This window comes from Centruroides vittatus, unplaced genomic scaffold (genome assembly GCF_030686945.1).
Source record: "Centruroides vittatus isolate TY-2023 unplaced genomic scaffold, ASM3068694v2 contig_343, whole genome shotgun sequence".
NCBI classification, from domain to species: Eukaryota; Metazoa; Arthropoda; class Arachnida; order Scorpiones; family Buthidae; genus Centruroides; species Centruroides vittatus.
In genome coordinates, this window is record NW_027122168.1 from 54,087 (window position 1) to 70,347 (window position 16,261).

The following is a 16,261-nucleotide window of genomic DNA, read 5'->3' on the forward strand; positions in this document are numbered from 1 at the left end:
TCGTCGCAAGCTTTCAAAACAACAATCTCTTCTTCAATATCAGTTCCCAATTGTTTGTTAATTTTATTTTTTTTCACAGAATTATCCATTTTTAAAAACTGGCAAACATTTTTATAATCGGGGTTATAAAGAGATTCGAAGGAAAACTTTCCTCTTTTCTCATTTATCGTTACACCATACAAATACATCTTACATTTTCGAGGTACTTCCAAGAAGAAACGTATCAAACGTGAAATTTGTTGACGAATATCGAAAAACGATTTCCCGTTTTCACTTTCCAGATCGAAATAAACTAGAAGTTCTAAACTTTCAGGTAAATCCTGATAAACACGAACTTCTTTCTTCTTATTGTTGTCGTAATCTAAACATAATTCGTAGCGATAGTAAATTTTAGTAAATTTGTACAATTTAAGTAATTCCCTTAATCGGCCTATAGACACGCAAGTGATAGTAACAGTGACAATTGAGCATAACTGTTCCCAGTTATATTTCATTTCTTTTTGAGCCGCAAGCATAAATTCGACAGATACTAGATACTTAGTGAAACAATATTTGATATTTTCGGAAAATGGCTCATTGCTTAATAGTCCTAATATAAATAATTTTGTTCGGTAAGACAAATTATCCTCGGGATAAAATGAAGAATCGTTACAAATGGCTAAAGCTATCAGAAAGTCTTTAAAAATCTCGTCAAAAAATTCATAATGGGTAACTCCATGAAGGTCTGAAGAACCGACGAGAATGCCCGTTCTGACAATAAAAAGAAATTCTTTATAATTCAGGAAATACTTATTTAATGTTGTTCGTGAAATTTCGTTCGACGTATTTGCAATTTTTCCCAATTTAATTAACAAATTCTCACCTAAGAAATATTTCCCTTTTTCGAAATGTGTTTCATCGTCATACTCGCTTATGTAACTTTTACAGAAAACAGCTAATATTTGAGGATACAAATCAGACATCGTTTTTATTTCATTGACTTTGCTATATTTAAAAAGACAGCACAGCATATGTATTAGTAGAGGACGTCTTTCTGTTTTTAAATGAAATCTAGCATCCGACAATATTTGATTCAGTTGTATCTGTTTTGAATTATCGTTCTTGTTACTGAAAAGCAGATTTATGTACTCATTTCTTTGTATAACATCAAAGCCATACAATTTAAAATGCTGTTCCATATGCTTTTTAATGGGTTCAGAGGCTTGCGGTCGACTGGAGACGAGAATCGTAATTTGTTGCGAAATATGAAATGACTCTTCTGTAATAAATTTCAAAACGGAATTCTTATTTGGGGCATCGTCAAATCCATCTAAAATAATCAAAAGATTCAAGTCTTCCTCTTGTAAAATTTCTTCTCCTACACGTCGCGATTTTGGAGATAGTATATTTATAATAGCATCTTTTACACTACCCTTACGAAATTCTGATAAAAATATGACAATGACGAAATCAAATTTTTTCGTATACAATTCATCCAGTGACCAATCGTATGCAATTTTCTGGCAAAGAATCGATTTTCCGTAGCCCGGATCACCAGAAAGCAAAATAGTTTGATGTTTTTTATACGTGAATAAAAATATCATCTCTTTCTTTATCTTTTCTGTAGCATTATCTACAGGCGGAGTTGCATCTTCCAGAAATACATCTACGTAGAAACTTTCTAGTGGAAAATTGTACATCTTCTTTTCCCAGAAGAACGATGTTATACACGAAAATCTCATTTGATAATATTTTTTCAACCTCCTCTTACACATTGACAGTTGCTCTGCAATAAAAAGAAAATTCATTATATTTACATTAATTTTTAGTTTATCATTACAATATTTACTTTAGTGTAAATTGTAAGAATAGATCACTTATTAGGAAATCGAGTTATACGTCGATTGTAACTTCAATTACGAATTCGTTTTTGGGATGATTGGCTGCTTTGTAGTCGCTGAGTGCTATGGCAAATTTCCATTGTTCGGATTCACCGCTTTCAGTCATTACAGACTATGAGCACGTGTCATTTGCTCATAGTCTGTTTCCAATCAAAGTATTCCGTCCAATAGAAGACGCGATTACAATTACTTAAGATCAGTTCTCAGTTCTCTCGTGTCCCCGAGTAGCCAAGCGGTTCCATTCGATCGTGCCTCGCCAGGACGTGCTGGCCACGTAAAGTTTGCCGGGTATTCCCCACGTCTGCAACACTTGAATAGGGGCCAGTTACACTTAAAAAGACCTTCCTGAAGGCATTCCATAGGCAGATTCCTCCAGTTTCGCGTTACAATAGATTTACAAACAAAAAACTTATTATAATATTTAAAATTTTATAGTAATATTTATATAAAGATACACCGTATAAAAACAGATATAACCTTTTCTTTTAAAAGCTATGGAGGTTTGCTCCATAGTTTTTAAATACGTTATTCAAGTACTTGCCTTCTCTCCGAGCTGATTCTGCTGCATTTTTTTCAATCATGCAATGTTGTTTTTGCTCGAATTGTCGCCCGTGAATAATTCCGGCTTTCTTCATTTTGGTACTATTTATCGATTTTCTTGCACCTACCGATAAAAGATATAAATTTACAAAATTTTTTACGGTTTGTATAAAATATTCCATATATAGACTATATAGTAACAATATATAGATACTTATAAACAATTGCTTATTCATTTATAATACCTGTACATTAATTAATATTTGGAGACAAAGTTCGCCCAAACAGGGACCAACATTTATTAACTTTGTGTTCTAGAGAATACAATCTTGGCGACCGACCTTCCTTTTTAGGCTACTAGTCGCCAAAACGCTAAAAAGTCCATAAAAAAACAAAATTTCCAATTAAAAAATATAAAATTGTATTGTCTGGAACACAGAGTTAATAAGTGGTGGTCCCTGTTTGGGCGAACTTTGTCTCCAAATATATTTTAAATTAAAAGAACCATTGGACGAAAAAAATTAACCAGTACATTAGTTTTATATCAGTTGCATGAACTACTACAACTGTATTCCACTGTTTTACTTTTACTTCTAATGCAACTATAATAATTTCTGTATTTCTTTGTTTGTTATTTTTTCGCATTTTTCAGTAAATAGTGAGATAAGTGGTATGACCATTTTGCTGTTTGTATATATATTTCCATGCTCTGATTTGCGCACGATTCTCTAATAAGTAAAAGCTGATACTATGACTTTAAGTAATTTTCGTCGTTTTAATTTGCCTATTGGATGTGGTGCGTAAGATTTAGAATGGAATTTGCTATAGTTTTTTTGTTTTTACAGAGAGCACCCTAAAAGTACTTCGTGCAGGTTCTTGTGTCTTAACAAAGAGATGATACATTATCTTACTAAACGTTAGACAATTCATCGGTTCTTTTTTGGTAAGAGGAGGGAGATTTGTCTATATTTTGTGCGACTGCTATTAATTTAACACTTGTATTGTTTACTTAGAAACACGGACCACCGATATTAGGACTTTTGATAGTATGAGGCCATAGAAGACAAGGAAGTCGTCAGGTTTTCCTATGCCTAGCCTATGAGTTATTTCGTGATCGTTATCTACTCAATTGTGTCTTGTGTTATACTATTACTTTTACTTCGTTTAGCGTATTTGTATCAATATGACATATTACCATATGTCATATTGAAAGAAACAGAATAGTAATTGTAATTAAGTTATTTAGATCGAAATCGCAGCATATTTATACATTTTTAAAAGTATAGATTAGAAAGTTTAAGCTATTATTGAAGATTTTTTTTTAATATTCAGCGCAAAATATAGTAAATAAAATTAAAAATTATGTCAACAGATTTTAAAACTGTAGTTTCTTGAAAATTTCAATTGTCTGTAATTGCTGATTTGGATACTTGTTGAATTTTAAAATGGCTATAATTTTTACCTGTATTGAAAAACACAATTTCCTTAAAGTATCTTACAGGGACTTGTGACAACCAAGAGTGCCCATATAACGAAGACACATGCCCCATTTTTCTGAGTTGCTCATTTCCACCATCAACGGTCATCAAATTTCATTATTAACAAAAAACAGAAAATTCGTGACTTTTTGCCAATTCTAGAAATATAAAGATACTAAAGAACTATATTTGTCGATTTTCCAATGCAATTTTGGCAATAAGTTGACTAAGCCGAGACCTTGAAAACAAGTAATGTTACCTTTTAGATGATAATAGCGAGGTTGAGGCCGAAGTTTTAAACGCGAAAACGTGTACGTCGGGCGTTCAGCGTCGCTTTCTTGCAAGCCTAGAAGTTTGACAATGGCGTTTGGAATGTGGAGCACGATCCCACTGACTTTCCAAACGTCATTGCCAAACTTCTAGGCTTACAGGAAAGCGGCGCCGAACGTTTGACGTACACGTTTTCGCGTTTAAAACTTCAGCCTCAACCTCTCTAACGTTACTCCTGATCGCGACCAGTGCAACCTTGTTTAAGCGTAAATTCTACATTACATCTTATAAAAAAAAACATTTTGCATCATGCATCATGCTCTTTTTTATACTTGCAGGCGCCGCTGATGGAAACCATACACAGAAAATAAACGTTTGAGAGGAGACATGAACAAGTAAAACATTTGATCGCGGATGTAGATACGAAATGCCAAAGAAAAAAATAATTTTAAAATAATCTGATCTAAATAAAAGCTATTAAGCCGAAAAAAATAAAAAGTTTAAAATATCTGTTACTGATCTCCATATTTATACTATTTACTAATGTGACAAAACTAGCAATAATTAAATATAACAGAAGGATAGACAAACGAACACTTACCGGAGCACAATACACGTTGCAAGAGCTATGCATACACTGGCATTCGACAACCGAATAAATACTCGGAATAACAAGAAAAGAACGACGTCATAGAGGAATTAAAAATGCGTTAAATTTACGGATAATTTATTATACAAATCGTGTCTAGAATCCAATTCAGTGTTTATTGAGTGTAATTTTTGTATTTTGTAACTTGAAATGTCAGAAACAGTTCGTGTACTTTACTACATTTCAATTAATGGTCGTTAACTAACATATTGCTAGTAGCAATTCTCACGAAATGTTCATAACATTATGTTAACTGTTTTATTGTCTTGTAATTTGTACGATAATTAGGCAGGTTAATTTATTTACACCTTACGTAAAATTAATTTTTATATAATTTAAAATTCTTGTATTCGGAATAAAAGCAAGTACAGTATTGCTTTATCATTCCATAAATCTCGTTGAGTGTGTAATTTTACTTTCCCGGCTGTTATGTCTGAAATAAGAGAAAGTATTGCAACGTGTCAAATTTGACCCTCCGAACTTTCTGCAAATCTCCTGTTTTAAGACCCCTGAACTCAAAAAAGTAAAAAAAAAAACACGGCAAAAAATTCCTTGTGTGAGTATGTGTGTGTTGAAGTACATTTCGTTTAATATTTGAAGACGGATATTTGAGAAATAGATAGTGATAACATCATATATCTGGTAAGGGGTCAGATTTAATGATTTTAATTGTTGTTAGCATTTACAGTGTTGTACAGAACTAATCTCTACCCTGAAGATTAAGTCTTTTGCTATTTTATTATGATTAAAAATAAATAAAATTTTTATAAGAAATTCTCATAACAGATGGCGCCACATACAATTTTAGTTATTATGATTAATAATACAAATTTTTTTATGATAAAATCTAATGAAAACCAAAAAAGATATGCAATTCGTTACTAGATTTTTTTATGTAAAATTATGAAAAAAAGTAAATAAAATTTTTCTAATTTATAAACTTACACAATTTTCATTTAGTTTTTCAATACTTATTAATTGTGTTAATTCTTGTTTTTGCTAACTTCGAGACAACAATAAGTCATAAACAGCCCAATATTATGAAAATGAAAACAGAAAAGGTAATTTTATTTTATATGTGATTAAATCTTGTTTATTTCGTATTATTCACTAAATAAGCATATTTTACTACTTTTATAGTCTATTTAAATTCTCTTTGACCTTTGTATGTTTTATTACTATAAACTTTACACTATTATTGAAAAACTGGATGTTTAGATAATTAAACAAATCAATTTTATACACTTACAAAAACGAGCTTTAAACTTATAAATATTTTTACTAAATAAATTATTTTAGGCCAGACCGTAATATAATAAAAATATAATCATTTTTAGTTTTGTTGATTATTATTGTATCGAAGTATTAAATTAATAGTAGCCTATTTAGTTTACTTAACAAACTCAATATGTATTCTTTTAAATACTGATTTCTTATATTTACTTTAAAATTCGCCTGTTTAAAACGTAGCATTGTTCCATACAAGAAACAAAGTTACCAATATTGTACACTCGTAACTTATTATGAACCAAGGAGTAGCTGTACGTCACATATCGATTTAATCATTATTTCATAAGTATCTTTCAGATAATCGAGCTTTATTCGAAGAAATACGACTCATTCAACTTATGCAAGTTAAGTAGAATTTTTACGTATTTCTCTTCATTTCTATTTACCATCATCCTAAGAATTTTGCTGAATGTTCCGGTAGAAATCGTAATTTTTATACAACAATCTTTTCTACTTTCCTGAACTCTATGGTAATTGATAAATCGAAATACCTCATAGAAGATAGTTCATCCAAAGCTCAGTCATGAATCCTTTACTCATGTAAGATTGTTATTCCATAACCTGGCCCTATAGTCATTAAAGAAATCTAATGTTTATCCTTCTTTTCTTTGTAATTTAGTGTATCTTCAAATGTAAATTTATCCGTAACAACACTGTTACTGAAATTACAGTTACCATGTTTGATAACTGTATTTCATTGCATTACTCATGAAAAATGTAAACTTACTTGGGATATAATAGTCTTTCGTGTAATGAGTTCTACTAATTAAACAAAGTATTTTGAAACTTACAAATAAAAAAGTTAATGAAAATTAATTGTAGAATTTATAAATTAAAATGCTAGACTGAACTGTAATAAGATGAGAAAATTTCATGGAATAATAAGAAAATGTGTTCTATTATTTCAAGTATAAGAATGTAAAATTATAAGAAAATTAATTCTACCCAAGATGCAAATGAATATCGTGCAAACTACAAGACAAAATAAAACATTTCAATTAATGTTATCGATATTGCCTGCGAATTACCCAATTATTTAACTGTAAATGCAACCCTTCTATTTTCGAGTATTAAAAAAATTATAGTAATTTCGACAAACTGTTTTCCTGATTTATAATTACAAAATATGCATTAAATAAACTCTGATTCGGTTTAAAGGGTAATTACAATTACAAATATCTTTTTGAAGTGAAAGAATTAAAGAACGTATCTAAACGTTCTCTGCGGCACGTTAAATGTGCCTTATAAATCAAATTTAATATATTTTACAGGAAACATCAAACGATTTATCAGATTTTTCATAATAAAAAGGAACATTTTGTTAGATTTTTTAAATGAATACTGCAAAAATAATCTCTTCAATCTTAAGTTATTTTAAGAGACAATTTATTTATCGTTTCTGTAGGGAAATTTCCTTATGTAAGTATTACAGGAAAATTCTAGTATAGAAATAAATCTGTCTAGTCTGTTTTTCTCACAATCAAAGAAGTATCTAAAGTGCAAAACCCAATATTGAAAAATTCCATAATTAATGTCTCGACTGGGAATTGCAATATTAATATCTCATATCCTCTAAAAGCCTAATTTTACATGCCTGCGAGGTTTTTCTGGTCAGTTAAATTAAAACATCCAGTTACAATTGATCGTGTTTCACGATCAATTGCAACTGGATGTTTATTTTTTTCCTTTCAGGAAAACGTGACTGTCCTCTTCGCAATTCACCCAATAACTGTTTCGATTCTTTGTAAACGTTGTCGTTCATTGGCCAAAAATAATAGAACGTTGGCAATAAATACCAATAAAACGTTACCTTTGTCGTCTTTCTCCTCTAGTTATTTTAATTATTTTGTACGTTGTTTACGGGCGGAGTCAACTTTTTGTAACGTGTATTATGGCAGGTAAGTATTTACTTTCCTAGTCTTTTGTTAGATTTACTTACCATTAAATGAATCTCACACTTATTAATTTCATTTAGGGTATATTGTGTTTCAAATGTGTTAAGTTTTTCATTCCTTGTACCTAGCTAACATTTTATCTCTGTAATTAGACATATATCTTGTTATGTTGCTGTTGATTAGACAATTGTCTAGTTTTTTGCTCTTCGTTACTTTAGGCTAAGTTCGGTTTGGTTTTATTCGTATAAGCAACTCGACACGTGCGAAATCTGTCGAAATGGTAATGCGTCCGTTAGGTCTTTTATGTGAATTTGCCACGTATTTACGTTCGTAACACGTAAATAGGTGCCACTTTCCCGAAAATCTAGAGGTATTAGAATGCAAAAATCTAAGAAGACCCAGACAAAAATAGCAAAAATTGTCACACAAAGACTGCAATGGTGTAGAAACACCAAATAAATATAAATGCGACTATTGTTATACGTAAATATTTAAGTGAAACTTGAAGTGCTAAAGCGTAACCATTAAGCGTAAATACCCGACGTGGTCGGACATTCTCTGCTTAATGGATTGCTCTGAAACTTGATTAATATATAATTTTTAAAATAAATTATAAGTTTAGTAAATACAATTAAAATGGAAATGACACTTCAAACTTAAATTTTACTAAAATTTCGGCGTTTGTATAAATATGAGTATGTTATTTTAATTTTAGTTACGATTTCTGTGTAGTTGCAAAGGCCAGAGTTAAACAATTGGTTTCAGTGTTAATTAACTGGCTACCGACTAATGTATAAATGATGATCATAGCAAAAAATAAGACAGCAGTTAACAGTTACTTATCCCGTCACCAGATTTATTGAAAAAAGTGTGTTTCGTCAGTACAGTTTCTTTTTTCAGTCATACTAGATTTAAAGAAATAACTTGTGTTTCACTGTTTCTTTGGATGTGATGAGTTCGGAAATCTTCGAAAGGCATTCACTTTTTACGTTGTAGAGAGTGAACATTCGTTTATTTTCTTATTTAATATTTCAAAATTTATTAGTCACTTATTTCTGTAATTATTCAAGAATGAAAACTGAACTATCTGTACTCAAATTTCCCATATCGTATAAAGAGAGAATTTATATTTATCATTATTCTTTAACAAATGTAGATGTCTGGTATGAAATTTAGTGTTGCTGTATGCAACACATTAAATATAATTTAGAAACAATTGTAATTAAGCTATGTAATACGTTTACTCGAAAACATTTTACTAAACAACAGGGTGTTCAAAGCAAGCAACAAATCGAGTAGTTAAATGACCAAAATAAGAACTTGAGCTATACCGTAGCATAGACACTTGCTGCTTCTTCGAATTTTTCTATGGGCCCTATAATATCCACATTCTCAATACTGACTCTCAGTGAAAAACTCAAGAGTTAAGTTAACACCAGGAATAGCCATCACCAACACTTAGAATAAATAAGGAACTGTCTACTTCTCTGTACCATGAAAGAATTGTTATTAATAAACTAGCAGGTAGGCCCGGCGTTGCTCGGGCAAAAGTAACGATAGCGAAGATTGAGATTACTACGTTATAGTCAACCTTACCCGTTTTCACAGAATGCAAGAATTGGGTCCTCCCTGTTTCCAGATTAATTAGAAAATTTTTAGATGGGTCTAAAATTATGTTCGATTTTCCGTAAAAACGAAAAAACTGCATCTGCGTCTTGAACGTCGTTTTCTCTTAACAATTCCATTATTGACATTTCCATTGTTACTTAACATTTCCATTGTTATTGGAAGTGTTAAGACCTTATCCTGTCTCTCTCCCCCGTGGGGAGGTATTTCGAAAAATCCCTTCTTAGTGTGCGTTCTCGTGACGTACCCTAACTGTGTACGAAATTTCAACTTTCAACTCCTAACCGTTTGGGCTCTGCACTGATGATTATTATTATTATTATTATCAACTCGTCTCGATTATATATATAGATTATCTAACGATTAATACGATTATTCAACATTTATTTTATTTGAACAAAGAACGTAACAAACGTTCGATTAAGACTGGAATTAGTTGGACCGTAAAAATACAAATACTTACGGTAGGATTTTATCGTGTGAGGTTTCACTTGCAATGTTTGATAGAGACTAACCGCGATTAAGGATCGCGTTATAAACTTTGTGACGGTACCGTATGTATATATGGTGATATTTGCACTGCCAGGATTTCATTATGGTAGTACAAACATCACCGTATTCTTTTATTTTATTATTAAGCAGCCATTCTTCCATAATAGCGACTCCATAATTACTATTAAAATCTAAGTATAACCGGCATTCGTATCAAATTGTGAATAATCTTCTGTTTATTTGCGGTTAAGTGTAATATAAATTATTTTTCACTTGCAGTAATTTTAGGTTTTTCTTACAGATATACTGTCAACATGCAAAGAAAGGCTGAGAAACGATTATGAAACTGAGTTCGCACGTAGTAGATTGTTCTGTTGCGAAAGAAAAATTTACAACTTTCCGTTAAAAGATTACTACATGGACATAACTGTAGGAAAAATGTTCGTAAATGAAAACGAGAAAGAAGATACAGAATTACACGAAGTGTTTTTCGATAAAAATAACACACATCAAACTATTTTACTTTCCGGTCATCCTGGCCTGGGAAAATCCGCTCTTTGCAAGAAAATTGCATACGATTGGTCGCGCGATGAGGAATCGACGGCTTACATAAAACATTTCGATTTGGTCGTGGTCATAAATTTACGTGATCTTGGTACAACGAATGTAAAAGATGCTATTCTAGACAGATTATTTCGGGAGTCGCGAGACGAAGGAGAAAGAGTTTTACAGGAGCAAAAATTAAATCTTTTGATCATTTTGGACGAGTTTGACGAGAAATCTAACAAAGAATCAGTTTTGAAATTCATCACAGAAGAATCATTTCACATTTCGCACGGAGTGACGATCCTCCTCACCTGTCGACAATGGGCCTGTAAATATGTTAAAGAGTACATGCATTGTCATTTCCAAATTTACGGTTTTAATTTTATGCAACGAGCCGAATACATTAATCTGATGTTTAGAGATGTGAAAGACGAATCGAAACAAATGCAATTCATTCAGAAATTGCTCGATCCCCGATTTCATTTTCAATTTGAAACACATCCTCTATTCATACAAATGTTGTGCTGTATCTTCAAACGCGCTAAAATCAATGAGATACGTAGGCCCATTGACTTGTTTATTAGAATGTTTGGTGTTTTTACTGAAAGTTACTTATGTAGATATGGAAATGAACGAAATTTCGAGACAGGAAAACATTTCATAGGAGAGAATTTGCTAATTAGATTGGGAAAACTTTCACATTCATTAGATAAAATCTCACGGAAAATATTGCGAGAGCATTTTTCGAACGAAAAAGAATTTAATTTTATTGTAGGAATGGGTATTCTCGTCGAGTCTTCATACTCTGACAATGATAGACATTATGATTTTCTTCTCGACGTTTTTAAAGATTTTCTCATAGCCTTGGCTATTTGTACAGATTCTTCGTTTCTTCCTGACAAAAATTTGTCTTGGGAAACAAAATTATTTATATTAGGACATCTCGAATACGGGCCATTTCCCGAGAATGTGAAATATTATTTTTCGAAATGTTTAGTATCGGTCGAATTTATGATTGCAGCCCATAAAGAAATAAAATTTAATTGGGAAGAATTATGCTCAATAGTAAGTGTGGCTTTCGATTTGATGCGTGTAGAGAATTTAATGAACTTACTTTGTTTGTACAAATTCAGTAAAATTTATTGTCGTTACGGATTATGTTTAGATTACGATAAAGATCTAAACGATAATCCCCTTTATTATTTTGATTATCTTTATCTTCCCGAAAGTTTGACACTTTTACTTTATTTCGATCTGCAAAGAAAGAAAAAGGAATCGTTCTTCGATATTCGCAAGCCAACTTCACTCATGCTACGTTTTTTGTTGGAAGTTCCTCGAAAGTGTAAAATATATTTTTACGGTATAAGAATTAATGAGAGATACGAACGTTGTTTTATTGGCACTCGTTATGCCCCCGGTCATGCAAAATTTTGTAAATTTTTAGTAGATGACTCTGTGGAACAACCTCCTACAAAGAAAAGAAGATTGCAAAGTAAAGTCAACGAAGACGTTGTTATTTTGAAAACCGACAGCCAAATTGAGCGTATTAACGTCATTATTTCAAAGCAACAATATGAAACTTTATTGGAAAATAACTTTCTATACTTTTGTCGAGATTATTAGTTAAACAGAAGAGTGCTATTCGATTGTCTTTAATTCTTATATAGGCATTTCAAAAGAAATACTTAGAGGCTTTAATTTAGCTAAATTATTGGTTTGTTATGTTTTTTGGTTTATGAGCACTTGTAGCAATTTTGAATGTTTCTTGAACATTACTAGCACGTGTTTGAATTCTATGTAAAACAGAAACATGATAGTACAGTAAATAGATTACAGTTTCTTTATTATTGTGTTGTTTTTCTTTTTAACTCAGTTAACTGGAACCACCCTAACTTTTTCTTTTTCTAGAAACTCCACGACAGTTCAACTGAAAGATAAAAAAGAACATTTGTGAAATTTATGATTATACGTATTTACAAATAGCATTTTTTTGTAAATATCGCTCTAAAATCGAGCTTACTAGGTATTGTTGCAGGGCGAACGGTGTAAGGTTTCCATTAAATCGGGAATAACTTTGATTGTTTTACAATCCGTAAGGTAATAGAGATCCTGCATTATAAGATAAACAATACAGAATCAATACCTTACGGATAGAAAATTTAGCATCAGGGTCACTTGCTGTTTTAAAAAAATATTTTACGAGGCTTAATTATTTTAAATTTAATGACATTACAATCTAAGCGTTGGCTCGTTGACAAAACATAAGTAAACTAGACACCAACCAATGCTGAATTCTATCGGGCCAGACACGGCTATATTACTAATTAAGTTATGCATGCAATTTGGCGCTAGAGAGAAGCGTTAGTCGCCGTGTCTTAATTTAATAACTTTAATAATTATAGTTTTTAATTAATTAACTAAAAATTATAATTATTAAAGTTATTAAAAAGGTGGCAGTAACTGCCACCTTCTGATAACAGAGAGCTGTTTAACAGGTCGTAAATCCTGATGACCTCATAAACCCGGAAAACTCCATGTGGTTATTCACGCCACATGGAGTTTTCCGGTCATTAATGGGCCTTACATTTCGGACAACTATGTTTTACTGGTATAATATCACAGAAAACTTACTAATTTAATCTCTGTGTGAACTTGGAGCATAAATTTAACATCGAATGTTCCATTTTGAAAAAATTGAAAAATATTTTCTGGAAAAGACTCAATTGTAAGACCTTTGTGAAAATAGAAAAGTGAAATTTGTTGTGTAACATAGATAACAATTATAATCGATCTAAGCTATAAAAGGTGTAAACAAAGCGAGCAATTATTTATAGTGACATCGTCGCAATGCTAAGATGCAATTTTTAGTCATAGTTTTTACATATATTTTATCTAAAATATATTCTCTTCTCCTTAATTAGTGCTGTGTTACCTCTATAGTTCATGAAGTCATGCCAGCCATCTATCTAACTTCTTTCAGGGGAAATGTTTGTATTGAAATAACGTAATTTCCGCTGCACAGCAGAAGTTCGTATATAGTTAATCGAAGCTCCTTCTCCCAATTTTTCCATATCTGGTATCGACTTTTATGTATCTAACTTTGTTCTCGCGATTAAGGAACGTGAGATAGACAAACGACAGCGGGAATTTATAGGTTTACAATTTTTTCAAACTTCGATCCAATTAAATCATGACTAATGAATAAATTAATAAATTATATTATTATCCTTGTTTGAAATAGAATGTAAGAGATATGAGGATGCCAAAAATTAACTGTAAATTGTAATTCTTTATTTTCGAAATTTTATTTTAATTCTTTGTTTAAAATTTCACGATCTAAATAATCAATCTTCCTTACTGCTGTTTTCTTCATAGCTCATAATAATGCATTTTTGCTCATAATTGTTGCTTCTTTATAGAAAATCCCTCGATTGAAATTTCATACGTGACGCCATCACTGAATATTTACTGCTGAGTCACATTAATAAGAATCGTCACTCGATAAGGGACATTCGAAGAGTCTTTCTCAAGAAATTTTATAAAGGAATTCCTGTAAAACATGCCATTAAATTCATTCACAACGACAAGAGAACATGGAACTTCGATTTCTATTTACCTTAACCTAGAATATTTTGCTGAAATATTCTGCTAAAGACCTATCCTTTACTTTCATATTATCTACTTAAAATCGAACAGTTATTTATTGTGCCGTCGTCACAATGCTGGGCTGCAATTTTAATCACGTTTTTAATTTATGTAACTTAAAATATTTGCTCTCCGTGTCAAATAGCAGTAGCTTGCCCCTGTATACCATACCTATGCTTCAACAATACAGTCATGTAGATTATGTATCTAACATCATCGGGAAAAGTGTTTGAATTGAAATAACGTGATTTACCGTATATAGCGGAGACTTTTATGTAGTTATTTGGGGCCGTCTTCCGCTACGTTTGTAATACCGGTCTCAGATTTCATCTCTCTAACCCCTTTCTCAGGATTTAGGAGAGACAACGGACAGTTTGACAACAGTGGGAATTTATAAATCTACAATATTTATAATTGCTACCCAATTAATTATGCAATTTATAAACAAAAATATAAGATTCGAATTTAATAGAAAAGGGTTCATAATAATACGGCAATACGTGCTCTTATTCTACGCATGAGAATGTCAAATTATACAAAAATTCATTTTACTTAAAATATAAACATTTTTACGTGTCTAAACATTGTACAAATCGCAATACTAAGTAAAACAAATGACGAAATTATATCGATATTGTCGAAGAATTTCAACCCTAATTGCAATATTTATATTAAAGTTCACAAACTGTTTCTGTTGTTTATAATCACAAAATACAAAATTCCAACAACGAATTGCATCTCTTTTCCAGCAAAATAACTCAAATTGTGTATGACGCCATGTGTTATAATAATTTATTTTTAAAAGATTTTTATTTAATTATTTATTATGAAATTGCTGAAAGCTTAATTTTGGATATTTGCCTAAGACGAAGAGGTCAAATTTGACGCGATTCCAATACTTTCCCATGCTGTATATACATAAGTCAAGAAAATGATAATAAAAATTTGTTTAATTTTTAAAAATTTTTACCCTTTCATTGTTAAAATTTTATAAATTAATAAAATATAGATTGATCATTTTTTACTATTAGAGGTTCATCACATTAATTTGTAAATTTCCACATTTTCACAATTTAAAATTTATATTTTCATCGTCTGTCGTAAAATTATACCAACGAGCAATTATTTGTGACATTGTCACATTGTCAGGCTGCAATTTTTAATTTATTTTATGTAAAATATATGCTCTTTACCTCAAATTAGTGGTGGCTTGCCCGTGTACATCATACTTTTCCTATAACAATAGAGTCGTGCAGGTCATCCATCTAACATCTTCGAGGGAAAATGTTCCAATTGAAATAAGAAATAACGTGAATTCAGGTTTGTATCAGAAGTTTGTATATAAATACAGTAAAGCATCGATTATCCGACCTCCGATCAACCGTCACATCGGTTAACCGACCGCGTTCTAGTCGGCAAATTCAAATGTCCGCTGGCAACACTGGCTAGACCATGAAGGGGAAGGCCAGTATTTAAACCAGGCTTAATTTTCTATTTTTTCTTTATTTCCGTATTTATTTTGTGCAAAATAAAGAAATAATTTAACGATGATTATTATTTAAAAAAAAATTTTGTTAGGCTTAACATCGATGAAAATTCAACGCAAAGTAGGTTAATTGCCTATAATCTACCACAAATCGATAGCTCGAATCAGCTTTCTTAACTAATAAAGCTGGCGATGACCATGGGGAGCTGGATGGTTCAACTACCCCACTCTCCATCATGTCTTCTAATTAATTTGTCCATCAATTCTCGTTGCGCATAGGGAATGCAATATGGAGCCCGACAGAGTGGAGGATTATCGCCCGTATCTATCTTATGTTCGGTCAAATTGCAATAACCCAAGTCGAAATCATTTTTTGCAAACACATTTTCTGTATTTATACAATAGGTTCAGAAAAGGGGTCAATTTTTCCTTCCCTACTTCGCTTAAATCGAATAGATTTGCAA

The 16,261-nt window shown here is 31.4% G+C and overlaps 1 protein-coding gene across 1 annotated transcript; it reads left to right on the forward strand.

Annotated features, from left to right (window-relative positions):
- The first annotated feature begins 7,975 nt into the window (after nt 1–7,975).
- Nucleotides 7,976–12,289, forward strand: LOC136974137 (uncharacterized). The gene is made up of 2 exons (XM_067268937.1): nt 7,976–8,005; nt 10,422–12,289. The coding sequence occupies exons 1-2, from the start codon at nt 7,999–8,001 to the stop codon at nt 12,287–12,289; spliced, it is 1,875 nt and encodes a 624-aa protein (XP_067125038.1). The 5' UTR covers nt 7,976–7,998.
- Nucleotides 12,290–16,261: the final 3,972 nt, after the last annotated feature.